At 43.8% G+C, this 16,128-nt stretch overlaps 1 protein-coding gene across 8 annotated transcripts in view; it reads right to left on the bottom strand.

The window, feature by feature from the left end:
- trc (Serine/threonine-protein kinase tricornered) overlaps positions 1-16,128 on the bottom strand; it is a 316,149-nt gene that overhangs the window by 145,978 nt on the left and 154,043 nt on the right. The window contains exon 1 of one of the 8 annotated variants that reach the window (XM_053771871.2): positions 14,885-14,964. The exons of 4 other annotated variants lie outside the window; for them this stretch is intronic. Coding sequence is in view for 1 of the 4 variants with exons in the window: in XM_053771867.2 (XP_053627842.1) it covers positions 14,551-14,599 (49 nt within the window). In the remaining 3 variants the exon portion in view is untranslated. Of the gene's footprint in view, positions 1-14,550; positions 14,853-14,884; positions 14,965-16,128 lie in introns of those variants that run through there. 3 more of the 8 variants (XM_070082787.1, XM_053771866.2, XM_053771867.2) reach the window with 3 other exon arrangements.

Raw genomic sequence — 16,128 nt, 5'->3', positions numbered from 1 at the left:
AAGATACCACTGACACCAACACGACTACGGAGGACACTGCCTTCATGGACAGAAGGAACGACAGCAGTACCAGGACCACCAAGAATACTTAGCGCCGGAGAACACACCGCTGTCCCTGGCTTGTCACCATGACCACGCACCCCCCCCCCTCACCCCACACACATTGCTGACGAAATGTACCTTCTTGCTAGCGCAGCCTCCGTGGCAACATAAATGCCCAACCGGACTACTACTGCTTTTCAAGTCAACCCGGAACCTGTCAGTTCGCAAGTTAGACAACTTAAGGAGGCAACAGACGAGGCAAAAACAGACATGCACGCTCTCATTCACCAGCGTTCACACACTGTTACTAATGATAGAGGAATACCACAGTACAGTGTCGTGTGTACAGAACATCTTGTGTCCTCCCTTCCCCTTCTGGACCTGTACTACCCCGAGTGCTGGAAGAGACGCATCACACACATCTAACACACTCATCTATAATATTCATTTAAGTTTTCTCCAAGCACTGGGCAACGCTGTACACGAACTACTGTGTCGCTCTACTCCATCGTCTTTGTTTACATAAAAGGTCGGACGTTGAAGGTGGCTTGACTAAGATCAATTACTACGGGAGGAGTAGACGGTGAACGGTAGTGAATTAAAGGTAGCACTGTCTTAGGTTAAAGACAGTGGTCACAGACTGAAGAATTACACAGCGTGGGTATCGCAGACACACACGACAGGTAGGTGTACTGCTGGAAATGTGGGGTGAGAGTGGTGTGACACGAAGTGTGGAGTGAAAGTGGTGTACCACTGGAAGTGTGAAGCGAGAGTGGTGTACCGCTGGAGGTAAGTACCTCAGTGGAGCTATGAGTTAAACACTACATGGATACAGGGGATGACACTACCGAGATGGAGGGACACTAATGGGACGGATGGGGGTGATAACTACTACTACCGAAGAGAGTTACAGTACATACGGGGGAAGGGAGAGGTGACACTACTGGGACAGGAGCTTACACACTGGGGGCCACCTGAGGGAAAGGAGTTGAAGGATAAAAGCTCCTCTGCCACGCTGCAACACACCTCACAAGATTTACATCATATGTAAACAAACTCCATATTTAACCGAGACCGATGCAGCCTCAAGCAGTCGGCTGTATCTAAGGACGGGCGAAGCTTTGGCCCTGTGAAGACGAATTGAAAACTTTAACACAACTAAATCTCAATCTAAGAAGCTTACAAATGGATCTACTGACTGGACCTGGAACCCAGTGTGAGTAGCGTGGGACCCTGACAACGAATCTTGCCAGTGTTCCGTGTTAGGTGATACGGAAGTCGCCAAGCCCCTGCCCTCACACCCAGCTTCCGCCAGTCACAAAGCACTACCCCGCCCTACTCAACAAAACGCTCCAGCTCTCGCATTACATCCAGTACCTGGTAGTGATATTTACTTTGTCAGGAACAAAGTCTCTTGACGTGAGTCTTAGTTATATACTGACCAGTTAAACGAGAGAGCAAAACCGCAAGCGTAGTTATGGTAGAGTATCCACCGTTTTTAAAGGACATATATGTGCTTAACTTCCTGTATAACCAAGTACCACATCCACATTACACGGAAGGTGAATGCTAACATTAAGAAACCTCTACTAAAACATTATATAGTACTAATAACACTCTGAAATCGGAGGTTTCGTAATTCGAAACAATTTTATGAAATGCAATAAAAATTCCTGAATGTTTACAAAATAAGCAAATGGCTGAATTCTCGCCATGATGAGCCGTTCCAAATAAATTTTCGTCTAACCTGTCAGTTTTATACTAAAAATCATAGAAGTGCCTTGAACACATTACAATTCCCACATTATCAAATTTATTTTATCAACTAGTCTTAGATACACTTTTTGACCAGAAAAATGCAGATGTTGTGCACACCGACTCTGCAAAGGTTTTTGACAAGTGTACCATGGAACAAATCCGCACAAGATGCGTGAAAAGACGGGTTAGCGGATATTTCACTTCCTAAACTAAATGAACGAAAACAGTAATAATAAACAGAAAAATGAGGGAGCAGCTACAGTGAAGCGTTCTTTCCCGAAGCATTATATTTGCCGCACATATCTCTGATATATCTAACAGACATAACAAACTATCACACTATCATCCTTTGCAAATAAGACTTTAATTAGCATAGGAATAACTGACATCCACAGGAGACACAGCGAGCCTAAAATCAGATATCAACCAAGTGTTTCAGTGGTCAACAATATGTTCACCGAGAACAAATTTCAGTTACTACATTACGGAAGGACGGTGGAAATATACGAACTCAAATCACTCAATATAGCGTGTGGCTATACGAGAGATCTGGAAGTGATAGTGTTAGCTCTCATATTCAATGAGAAGCAGAGGAACAACGAGTACACAGAATTCAAAAAGTGTTAAGGGACCACAACTTATCAGCACCTTTCCTTCACGCATAAGAGGGAATTACCCAGAGACCTCTGGCTGTCTTCAAGACAGAACTCGACAGAGGACCGCAGACTTGTACAGCAGAAACCAGTCCCATCTGAAATGCCTATGATATACCTGTGGTCAGTTTCGTGTTTCCTACTCCCGGAGACCGGTCCGGGGTCAGCCTTGTCTGGTGCTTGCCTGGTCAAGCAGGCTGTTGCTGCTGGCGGTCCAATGACCGTCACAATCTGGTTGATCTGGCACCTGGCGGAAATACTGGTCAAGTTTCCCCTTGAAGATTTCTACACTTGTCCCAGCAATATTCCAGAGTTTCTCGTAGGATACTAAATAGTCTTGGTCCTCACATGTTGACAAATGTTCTCTCATTATGCCTACTCTGCCCTCCCCCCTCGCCTTTCACTGGTTTATTTTGCACCTCCTCCAATCTCTCTCACTCCTGTACGTTATGGTACTATGTAGGTTTAGGACCAGGCACTGGGGTATCTTCTATGTATACATGCCAGACTGTGATAGATATGTGATCTATGGGACACCAGCAGCAAGAGCCTGGTTGACCAGGCAAGCCCCAAACAAGCCGGGCTCATCAAAGGTATTTCAAAGGAAAAGGTATATATTACTAGGTATCCCCCTCTCCTCCTCTCCAGTGACCACATATTCAGAAATTTCTGACGTTACTAGTAGATTAAATGTTTTATTAGCTCTATGGAGGTTGTAAACTGTGTGTTCCAACTCTGTAGGAACTAAGACTTCTGATAAATAATGAAATACCATTGGAAGGCAGTGATTACACTACACTTAGCTTTCAATACTTGTTAAAGCTGAAATTAAGATACGAACGGAGAGTGGGAGGGAGAGACGGACGGAGGGTGGGAGGGAGGTAGAATGTACGGAGAAAATCAGACTACACAAGAGGGAACTATTCAGAGATGAGTTTTCCTACAATGAGAGAGAAGTGAATGTAAAGACAACAGATGGAGGGACTCTGTAGATTATGACGGAAGACCATACAGGTAACTTCCACCCTGGAGGGACGCGCATGGGAAACATTGGGTAACCCCCTGATTTAACCTCAAATGCCGAGATTAAAGAGCACATGAGCGGAATATATAGGGAATGGAGAGTAAATAGGGAGTGTGAGTAAACTGGGGTGGGGGTGAATCATAGGAGATGGAGCACAAAGAGAGATGGGGATAGTAGGGGAACATGTGATGAGGGTAGGGGGCATAAGGGCGTCATGAAGGCGGAAGCATCACCTCACGTCTTTCCTGTGCAGCGGTCTGGCCTCGGTCACTTGTGTTGAGTCTGAGAGTAAACACACTGCCAGTTCACACCATTACCGCAGGGGCACCAGGGCAGGCAACACAGGTGGGGGATAGAGGTGTGTGTGCGCGCGCGCGCACACACGCGCGCACGCACACGCACGCACGCACACACACACGCACACGCACACACACAGATGTAAGGAGCAGAGGGGGAGGAGGGGTTGCACTGCTCATTAAAAACCGATGGGCATTTCAGGAAATGGAAGGAATGGACGAGATTGGAGAAAGGGATTACATAGTAGGTACAATTCAGTCTGGGGGATATAAGGTAGTCATTGCAGTGATGTATAACCCGCCGCAGAACTGCAGGAGGCCAAGAGTGGAATATGATGAGAGCAAAAGAACAATGGTGGACACACTGGCTGAGGTGGCCAGAAGAGCTCACTCGAGTAGAGCCAAGTTACTGGTTATGGGCGATTTCAACCACAGGGGGATAGACTGGGAAAACCTGGAGCCACATGGGGGTCCCGAAACATGGAGAGCCAAGATGATGGATGTGGTACTGGAAAACCTCATGCACCAACAAGTCAGGGACACTACCAGAGAGAAGGGGGAGGATAAACCAGCAAGACTGGACCTTGTGTTCACACTGAGTAGCTAGACATTGATGACATTACATATGAAAGGCTCTCTTGGAGCTAGTGGTCACGTGGTTCTGAGCTTTGAATACATAGAGTTACAAGTGGTGAGGGGTAACAAGAGTAGAAAGGGAAAGGCCAAACTATAAAAGGGAGGCTACACATGTATGAGGACCTTCCTGCAAGAGGTTCAGTGGGAAAGAGAACTGGTAGAAAAGTCAGTAAACGAAATGGACCACATAACAAAATGCCAGGAAGCAGAGGAAAGGTTTGTTCCTAAGGCCAATAGAAATAATGGGAAGACCAGAATGAGCCCTTGGTTTGCCCGAAGGTGTAGGGAGACAAAAACTAAGTGCACCAGAGAGTGGAAAAAGTACAGAAGGCAAAGGACCCAGGAAAATAGAGAAATCAGTCGAGGAGCCAGAAACGAGTATGCACAGATAAGAAGAGAAGGTCCAGCGACAGTACGAAAACAACACAGCATCGAAAGTCAAGTCTGACCCGAAACTGTTCGATAGCCACATCAGGAGGAAGACAACAGTCAAGGACCAGGTAATTAGGCTGAGGAAAGAAGCTGGGAAGCTCACAAGAAACGACCAAGAGGTATGCGAGGAGCTCAACACGAGATTTAAGGAAGTATTTACACTGGAGACAGAAAGGACACTGTAAAGACAAAACAGAGGGGTACAGCAACAAGGGATATACCGCAAGTGTTGTATAAAATACACACAACCGAGGAGGTGAAGAAACTGCTAAGTGACCTTGATACCTCAAAGGCGGTAGGACTGGACATCTCTCCGTGGGTCCTTTGAGAGGGAGCAGAGACTCTGTGTGTGCCACTAACCACAATTATCAACACATCCCTTGCAACTTGGCAACTACCTGAGGTATAGAAGATGGCAAATGTTGTCCCCATCTTTAATAAAGGAGACAGAAACGAGACACTAAACTATAGACCAGTGTCACTAACGTGTATAGTATGCAAAGTCATGGACAGGATTATCAGGAGGAGAGTGGTGGAGCACCTGGAACGGAATAAAATTATAAACGATAACCAGCATGGATTTATGGAAGGCAAATTCTGTGTCACCAACCTACTGAAGTTTTATGACAAGGTAACAGAAGACACGAGAGAGAGAGGGGTGGGTAGATTGCATTTTCTTGGACTGCAAGAAGGCCTTTGACACAGTTCCTCACAAGAGATTAGTGCAGAAGCTAGAGGAACAGGCTATTCCACTTCCTGACTACTCTATGACTGAACAAATACTTCCTAACATCCCTTTGACTCATCTGGGTCTTCACCTTCCAATTGTGACCCCTTGTTTCTGGGTCCCATCTCTGGAATAACCTGTCTGTCCACCTTGTCTATTCCACGCAGTATTTTGTATGTCGTTATCATGTCTCTCCTATCCCTCCTGTCCTCTAGTGTCGTCAGACCGATTTCCCTTAGCATTTATTTGTAAGACATTCCCCTTAGCTCTGGAACTAACCTTGTTGCAAACCTTTGCACTTTCTCTAATTTCTTGACATGCTTGATCAGGTGTGGGTTCTAAACAAGTGCTGCATACTCCAGTATGGGCCTGACATACACGGTGGACAGTGTCTTGAAGGATTCCTAAGGTATCGGAACGCTATTCTCAGGTTTGCCAGGCGCCCATATGCTGCAACAGTTATCTGGTTTGTGTGTGCTTCTGGAGACGTGCTCGGTGTTATACTCACCCCAAGATCTTTCTCCTTGAGCGAGGTGTGCAGTCTTTGGTCACCTAGCCTATACTCCGTCTGCGGTCTTCTTTGCCCTACATCGATAAGTACGCTGACGGAGCAACTTGCAGACTGACTGATGTTGTAGGAGCCAGGGTTAGGTTTGGCATACACACAATGATCAAACCAAATGCAAAGTATGTGGCCAGCACTGTGGTCACATACTTGAACACTATGAGCTTTACTCTCCACTTATTGAGTTATATAAACAGTATAATAACCTATGTGATATATCAATACATCTTATTAATGAAAATAAGATACCAGACATATTAAATAAATTTCCTAAACTTGCTTGCGACAGATAAGTCAACTGCAGCTTTAGATCAGGTGTACTCCTGTTAACCCTTTCGTGGCATAGTTCCCAGGCCTTTTGCGTATCCATATGCACTTGCGCTACGGGCAAAATCTAAATCTAACCAGTACGAAGTCAAGAGAATGCTCTCAAACCTCATGAATGTATACGACAGACTATAAAATCATACAAGGGAGAGAGTGGGTAGGAAGACTGCACCTTCATAGACTGTGACCAACATGGTTGTAGTGATGGACATGAATAAATATCTAAACAAGAGATAACAAGGCCACAGTGAAAGATGCAACATTAGCATGAGGAAGCATAACAAACAGTATTCTCCAAGGTCCAGTCATGGGTCCGACACAGTTCCTGGTACAGTATATATATATAGGTAAATTAGGGTAAGCCTTCCGAATAACAAAGCTTGCAGAAAAGGCAAAGCTACTGAAAGATAATAGAAAGCAGGCGAGACTGCCATAATTACACGATGATCTCCAAAAGCTAATTAATGAATGAGAAGAAAAAATGTGGTAAACCACCTAAGACGCCTCGGTCACATACGCTCTGTCACCAACCTTTGGGATAACAATTTTCAATAACTAACATACACACACACACACACACACACACACAGTATGTAAAGTCATAGAGAAGATCATCAGAAGAGTGGTGGATAAACTAGAAGGGAATGGGCTCATACACGATAACCAGCGAATCCTGTGTCACAAACCTACTGGAGTTCTACGACAAGGTAACATAAGTAAGACAAGAGAGAGAGGTGGGTAGGCTGCATATTCTTGGATTGTAAAATGGCTTTCGACACAGTACCGCACAGAAGATTAGTAGAAAAGCTAGAGGAGCAGGCAGAAATAACAGGAAAGTCACTGCAATGGATCAGGGAATACCTGATAGGAAGGAAACAACGAGTGTTAGTATGTGGCGAGGTGTCAAGAGTGGGCGCGTGTGTCGAGCGGGGTTCCACAAGGTTTAGTCTTACGTATAATGAAATGACTAGGATACCGATATATAGTGGAAAGACCTAGTGAATCTAAATTGTCATTGGAATGACTCAAAGATAGTGATTAAACATAATGGAAGTGTTTTTAAACTAAAATGTGGCATCGCATGCGAGAAGTACCATGTACCCTGGGGTAGTGTTACAGCTATACGTCTGGCAGTGCTACCAGGCAACCACAAAGGCCCACCATATACCCAACACCACATTAATGCAATCTTAGCAAGAAAACATGTACTTGGCCTGTATATGTGGGGCGCTCGGGAAATGTACCCAAATTAGAAATGTATGTAATATTATACACCATAAATGTTTTTGGTGGATAGTAAGTCTCCGTATTAAATACTTCCCATATACCCATGCACTGACCCTCCTAACACCCCACCACCTGAGTGCGGAGCAGAAATGTCAAGTGTTGATAATGCAGTAATGTTTCCTGTCCAACGTCGTAAGCTTCTCTCTTTTATGTGCGGGTTATTTGTGTATCGTTCCAGTCACGGTATTGTGCCTTTTCTTTTGTTATTTTGTTATTTAGGAGGGTCTGGCCTGAGAGCGGGTCGCTGGGAACATAATCTCCCGAACCATTACCGGATAACAATGGTTATAAATGACCATAATTTTTAAAGGGGTGGACCGGTAAGCCAGCGGAAGGCCTCGGTCAGATGACCAAAAGCTCCAAAGGCGGGTCATCATCTGACTAAGACCCGCGTCAGGAAACATTTGTCCTGTTTCCTGACGAACCTTACCTAACCTAACCTAACCGGATAACAGATTTCATCTTCCAAACTTAATGTCAGTAAATAGAGTTCGATGGAACTGGTCAAATACTATTTTTTTATGGGAACTGACTAGAGCAGAGGTCGGGGAACCGGGATAAATTGCCCCAAATGGAGTAAAAAATTAAAATCTCGGAGGAATGAAGGATCAATAAATAAAAAAATTGCCCAAAAATTTATTAAAAAAAAAGCGAGTCAAATTATGAGTTACGTTTTTTTTTTTCAAACAAATAATTTTTAGTCTAGTGGGCAATTTCGCCGTACACAAATTTGTTTTGGGGTATATCCCCCCCCCCAAAAAAAATAAAAAGTTCGCTGACCTCTGGACTGGACCTAGTAGAGAAAAACAGGTTCCAGGGAACCTTATTCACAAGTTATCGCAAAACGGCACAATATCTTTAAGGCGCTCTGGGTTATCGTGATGCAGTGCTACGTGGGAATATATGGTTATACTCCACTAACTAGTTGACTCCCATTTACGTGCTTCTTCATTAACTGATCACAACTAACCTGATATAAACATTACAAATTCCATTGGGGTAGAAAAAAATATCTCGACCATTAGTGTGGCGAGGGCAGCCAGGTAAGTAGAATCATCCTCCAGGTAGGTAGGTACACACTCACCATCACATATCTTCACTACACTTCACCTCTACATATCTTCACTACACTTCACCTCTACATATCTTCACTACACTTCACCTCTACATATCTTCACTACACTTCACCTCTACATATCTTCACTACACTTCACCTCTACATACCTTCACTGTAACCACACACACCTGTAACCTGTTTCCTCTAGTTCTACTATCGAAACTCGTCTAAGGTGAAGGAACCTCCCTTGTGACCAAATGATCAGCCAGGCTGTCGCTGGCCGCAGCTAGCACATCAACATAACTATGAGCACAAGCTGGCTGGTCCTCACATCCTCCAAGAACCTGTTCATTTTCTGCTTTGGTACTCTTATACCTGTAATTCTATAACTGTACTTGGGTTAAAAGTTTCTCACCAGTACCTCGCACTTCTCTAAGTAGTTATGGTACTGTGTCAGTTGTATCCTTTGCAATGCACTAGAATGCTGTGGTTATTTAGCTCGTTTAAAATAAACAGTTAAACTTAAGAAATATACTGCCATTATTGCAATTTTATATCTTTCTAAATTTGCGATTATCGTGACTAATTCCCTACATATTACAACTATAATTCACATGACAATTTTTTTTAAGTCCACTAGTTTTCAGTTACCTGGAGGTTATTCCGGGGATCAACGCCCCCGCGGCCCGGTCCATGACCAGGCCTCCCGATGGATCAGGGCCTTATCAACTAGGCTGTTACTGCTGGCCGCACGCAGTCCAACGTACGAGGCACACCCCGGCTGATCCGGCACTGACTTTAGGTATCTGTCCAGTTCTCTCTTGAAGGCAGCCAGGGGTTTATTGGCAATTCCCCTAATGCTTGATGGGAGGCTGTTGAACAGTTTTGGGCCCCGGACACTTATGGTGTTTTCCCTTAGTGTACCAATGGCGCCCCTACTTTTTATTGTGGGCATTTTGCATCGCCTGCCCAGTCTTTTACTTTCGTAGGGAGTGATTTCTGTGTGCAGATTTGGGACCATTCCTTCTAGGATTTTTCAAGTGTAGATTATGATATATCTCTCCCTCCTGCGTTCCAACGAGTACAAGTCAAGTGCTTCCAAGCGTTCCCAGTAGTTAAGGTGCTTGACAGAACTTATACGTGCAGTAAAGGATCTCTGTACACGCTCTAGATCTGCGATTTCACCTGCTTTGAATGGAGATGTTAATGTACAGCAGTATTCCAGCCTAGAGAGAACAAGTGATTTGAAAGGATCATCATTGGCTTGGCATCTCTCGTTTTGAACGTTCTCATTATCCATCCTATCATTTTCTTTGCACGTGCGATCGTGGCACTGTTGTGGTCCTTGAAAGTGAGATCCTCAGACATTACTACTCCCAGGTCCCTTACATTATTTTTCCGCTCTATTGTATGGCCAGAGTCTGTAGTATACTCTGTTCTAGTTATTATCTCCTCCAGTTTTCCATGACGGAATTTGTCCTCATTGAACATCATATTGTTTACCGTTGCCCACTGGAAAACTTTGTTTATATCTTCTTGGAGGTTAACCGCGTCCTCAGCAGATGACAGCCTCATGCAGATCCTAGTATCATCCGCAAAGGATGATACGGTGCTGTGATGTATATCTCTGTCTATGTCTGATATGAGGATGAGGAACAGGATGGGGGCGAGTACTGATAAAATTTACACGCTATTTGGGTATGGAAAAAATGGGCTGCTGGTTCTTAGGCACCTGTGCCTTTCAAACTCCGCTACCAGGGTAAGGTGAGCCAGTAATAAGAGGTTGTGACAATTGTCAGACATTATTCACATTCGTAAGCGTGCACACAACAGGCACGAGAAGAGTGCCTTTGTCTCCCTCGTGCATCAGATTTAGTACGTAAAGCTGGATTATCAAATAGGCAATGGAAGCACAGTGCCCAAAGCCACATCAGAATGAATACAATAGTGCCTTCGGCTCCATCCAAATGAAGACGACAGCAGTTAAAGAGTACTGCTGATAAGACTGAAGAACATCAGGAAGTTCAAAGCCTATTTATAAATGATAATAAGTGGTAGTAATACAAATAAAAACACAAAAAACTGAGGGACTAAGAAAGAGAACCTGGAATACAGCCAGTGTACTTCTAATCGTGACTCACGAAATCGTAATAACACGACTGCAGGCAAACCAATGCACGGGTGGGGTTAGAACCCATGGCAAGTGAGTCGTAAACCTCCAGGCCAGTCATCCAACCAAGTACGTATAAATACATACACCACAGGGAGGTTAGCACGGGCCCCACTGTGACCAAAACTGCAAGTTTTTACAGATGAATCTCCCGCCACTGAACATGAACAGAGCATAAGGGAGCATAAACACAAGGACCAGCAACATGGCAAATCTAGTAACAGAACTGTGACAACTTATCGGAATTTACTCACACACACACACACACACACACACAAAGGGAATGAGGGCTGATGGTAAACATATCTTATTGTAGTGACAAGTGCATCAAGGACCTTCCCTAGAGGAGTAGATGTGTCGTCTTTACAATATTCTATGGGCAGAAGGGAGAATAAGTTGTGATGAAGACAAAACGGGATAAACTGTGAAAAACCAGGACGCCAGGGGATGTGGTTTCAATAATGACAAAATAAAGTCGCCAGGAAAAAAAAAACTGTGATACATATTAATGGACGACTGAAGAAAAACATGAATAAGCTACACACGTCTGAGTGATGAAATAAAACAATGTATAACCTATAAAAGTTCGTTGAATAATGGTGTATAAGAGTGCTACATAGGCTATTCTTATACGTTTGTCGGAGGCTACACAAATTCAGATAAATTAGATTACAAGTGGTCACAGTGGTGCCTATGCTAACCTTCCTATGGTGTAGAAATATACCTAGTTGGACGAATCTTATTGTGGCTAGCTGGTCCAGTGGCTAACGTGACGGTCTGGAGTTTTGAGGCTCTCTGACCGCGGGTTCAATCCCGCCCGTGGTATGGTTTGTTTGCAATCGTGTCATTACGATTTCGTGAGTCGAGTCGAGTTAAGGCAGTGTCACTGTCAACGAGATACATATATATATATATATATATATATATATATATATATATATATATATATATATATATATATATATATATATATATATATATATATATGTGTGTGTGTGTGTGTGTGTGTGTGTGTGTGTGTGTGTGTGTGTGTGTGTGTGTGTGTGTGTGTGTGTGTGTGTGTGTGTGTGTGTGTGTGTGTGAGTGAGTGTGTCTCTCTCTCTGTCTCTCTCTGTCTCGTGCCGAATATGTAAAACTGGTCAATTAGCAAGAACTCATTTAAAATTAAGTCCTTTCTAAAATTTTCTCTTATACGTTTAAGGATATATTTTTTCATTAATGTTTACGTAAAAAATTATAATTTTGCACCAAAAGGAACTTAGAAAACTTACCTAACCTTATTATAACAAGCGCAATTTATTTTAGCCTAACCCAACTATATATATTTTATATTCGTTTACAATAATTTAATACTAAACAAACACAGTGAAATATATTTTTTTTCGTTAGGTTCAAAATGATTTTGGCGAAATTATTGCATACACAAATATTCACTTGTCCTATATGGCAAGATGAACGTTGCTATTTAAGCCAAGATCGCAAATTCTGCCTATTCGGCACGACATTTTATATATTATTTTTATTATTAACACACTGGCCGATTCCCACCAAGGCAGGGTGGCCAGAAAAAGAAAAACTTTCACCATCATTCACTCCATCACTGTCTTGCCAGAAGGGTGCTTTACACTACAGTTTTTAAACTGCAACATTAACACCCCTCCTTCAGAGTGCAGGCACTGTACTTCCCATCTCCAGGACTCAGGTCCGGCCTGCCGGTTTCCCTGAACCCCTTCATAAATGTTACTTTGCTCACACTCCAACAGCACGTCAAGTATTAAAAATCATTTGTTTCCATTCACTCCTATCAAACACGCTCACGCATGCCTGCTGGAAGTCCAAGCCCCTCGCACACAAAACCTCCTTTACCCCCTCCCTCTACCCTTTCCTAGGCCGACCTCCACCCCGCCTTCCTTCCACTACACACTGATACACTCATTCTGTTTCGCTCCATTCTCTACACACACACACACACACAAAAATTCATTGACGGAGCAATGATCTGGGATAATCTAACGGGCTCAGAAACCAGACCTGCTCCCTCTAACAACTACAAACAATCGCACTGGGATGGTCCAATAGTGGAAAATATTGCCTCAACAATACTTCAGAGTGTGTCAGGGAAGAATAGAGCCCGCCTCCTGGCAGTGAGAGCACCTCATGCTGGGGACTTTCTGTTGGCTGTTCCCAACTCCAGCCTTGGCTCACGCCTCGACCCACAGACCATCCGCATCGGTGTTGCCCTTCGACTTGCCGCCCCTGTTCTCGCCGAACACAGGTGTATTTGTGGCAGTGAAGCAGCAGGCCGATTCGGGTACCATGGTCTTGTGTGCCGTAGATTGCAAGACATGAGGAGGTTAATAACATTATCAAGAGGAGCCTCACAACAGCTGGATGCCCAGCAGTAAGGGAGCCACCCCAACTATGCAGATCTGATGGCAGCCAGAAGCGTCCAGATGGTATCACCCTTCAAGCCTGGACAGATGGGAAGCAGGTGGTGTGGGACTATACATGTGCATCTACCTTGGCTGATACCTATCTCCAATACACCAGGGAGGAAGGAGGGGCAGCTGCCAGCTTCAGGGAGTCCCAAAAGTCTAGAAAATATGGAGAACTTGCCCATCATTATATGTTTGTTCCCATAGGCTCAGAGACCCTTGGCTCATGGGGAAAGAGTGCATCTAACTTCCTTAAGGAGCTGGGAAAAAGACTCATCAGGGTAACTAGGGATCCCAAGGCAGCTAGTTTTCTGTTCCAGCGGCTCAGTGTGGCTGTTCAAAGGGGTAATGCCTGCTGTATTTTGGGCACACGGCCCAGCTCTGAGGAGCTGGATGAGATTTTCTCCTTATAATCGGTGATACACACGTAACAACATGTACCGTATATGCCACCTTTATATCAACAATGTATCTCTTAAATCTTCTGTACCATATTATGTAATAAAATATTCCTATTGGTAAAAAAATAGTTTAAAAGATGGGGTGGTAGGGGAAGTGGAATATTCAAATGGCTTCAGGAAGAAATCCAAATATTCTTCCTTGAAGCCTTTTTATCCACTTCTCCGAGGCTATGGGTCACACACACAATATATATATATATATATATATATATATATATATATATATATATATATATATATATATATATATATATATATATATAATGAATCTCGCTGACAGTGGCACTGCCTTAATTCTGTAACTAATTTTTGTAATCTAATTTATCTGGATTTGTGTAGCCTCTCTCTCACATATATACACACACAACTATATATTATATACCGGTGGCTGTGACTCGACCCCTGCAACCACATACAAGCGAGTGCACACATGCGCGCGCGTGCGCAGTATGCCGTCAGTTTAAGACAACACAGGTGGTGATAGCTGCACCTGCCATGCCTTACACCACACTATACAGGTGGTGGTGATGGTACATGCCTTGATATACCCCGCCACACAAGTTATCATCACCACAATGTTTCAGACTCGTCCACACTACTACATTAAAAGTGAGCATAACAGTTCGGCAGTAAAGGTAACGTTTACTAATGTGAAGACGCTGAGAGTGAAGAGTACGTACTGTGTCTTGAGAAGCAGAGATGGGTACACGTGGCCTCCCACCCCAACATCGCTACACAACACTTCAATACACACTTCGTTATTGCCTAACATTTCTTTCCTTCCTTCATCCAGTAACAACAATACATCGGTTCGCATCACTTGGGACGACACTCGAAAACTCGGAAACAGTATAATATACAATACTGTATAGTATAATTAACGGGTTTCTAGGCCTGAAGCACTTCACCAGTCTTCGGGATTTTCATTTACCCCAAAATGTCTTTTATTGCACATTACTACATTCGTCTACGACAACGCATTTACGCAACTGTGAAACACAAGCTATAACATACAGCAAAAAAGGTAAGCATGAACGTAGAGGAGAGAGCCGATAACACACCCTCACACAGCAGCACCTGAGAGAATTGTAGCGGCCAGCTCGGCCAACCTCAACCCAGCACCCACCCACCAGGCTGCCAGCGCCTCTTTTTACTTTATTATTATCGCATTTTTAACCCTCCAGCCTTTACCCTGTACTTTCCTTACCCATGTAACACGAAAGTTATTACCCCAATTTCATTATGACCGTAGGCTGAAGCGAGTCCTCATCTCGTAAAATACACAGAGCAGACAATTAGCTAAAAAATACGAAATGAAGAGAGTCATCTAACTCCTCCTACTGAGAGGAGCACGCTGGCACCTGGACCAATCACGGCGCTGCCACTGCTTAACTTGCGCCACCACTACCCACCGAACACACCTCATTCTCGCCCCTATACTACTAGACCACACAGCCCAAGCCATTGTCATACCCACCAACCGCTTACGCTCTGCTGCTCTCACTACATCCATCAAGCAGGAAACCATGCCGAAAAATCCGAAAAAATTCTACCAATTAATTAGTTTCTTTAAAAATACGTGAAATAAAACCCTCTTATTTCCGTACTGCCCTCAGGCAGTACGGAAGCAGTCACGTGACCCGCTAGTACGTTCACCAGCACAATACAAGGCCACAGTAAATCAGACCTACATGTAAATTACAGCACCCATAAAACTAATAGCCGTAGCCGAAATGTCTATTTAGGTTTCCACTCTAAAGTATGGGTTATTAGGTACCTCCGAAGGGGCACGGTTGCCTGATTTTTTTCCTTCCTATTTTCTCATTATTTTACTCACAACGCGAGAAGGCCTCGTTCGATCGGGTTCAAACTGTCAACACTGGTACATGGCAACTAGGGCAAGAGTCTTAGGAGAAACAATTGGCATGTGCAGGTGCCCTAAGATCAAAGTTGTAAAAACCATTCCCAGCATCCTGGAATGGCTCGGACAACCTCCAAACCTTCTGTGGTTTGGCTTCAAATGTTAAAAAATTAAGAATATACCTCCTAATTCGACGATGACACTGAAATTTAAGTGGCATTTGTACTTCTGCCAAAACTTGGCCGTAGGTCAGCAATTCCCCCTAGCGGGAGGTGTGTAAAACAGATGGGCAGGCATACTGTCTACACATTCTTAACTTGATGACTCCATCTCCCATTGTAATTTTCTTAACACACATTAATAAATCTAAAAATACATACACATGTATAAATAACTA

Source organism: Cherax quadricarinatus, chromosome 8, assembly GCF_038502225.1.
Source record: "Cherax quadricarinatus isolate ZL_2023a chromosome 8, ASM3850222v1, whole genome shotgun sequence".
In the NCBI taxonomy this organism is placed as follows: Eukaryota; Metazoa; Arthropoda; class Malacostraca; order Decapoda; family Parastacidae; genus Cherax; species Cherax quadricarinatus.
Note: the sequence above shows the minus strand (reverse complement) of the source record. Positions and strands in the feature narration are given on the sequence as shown.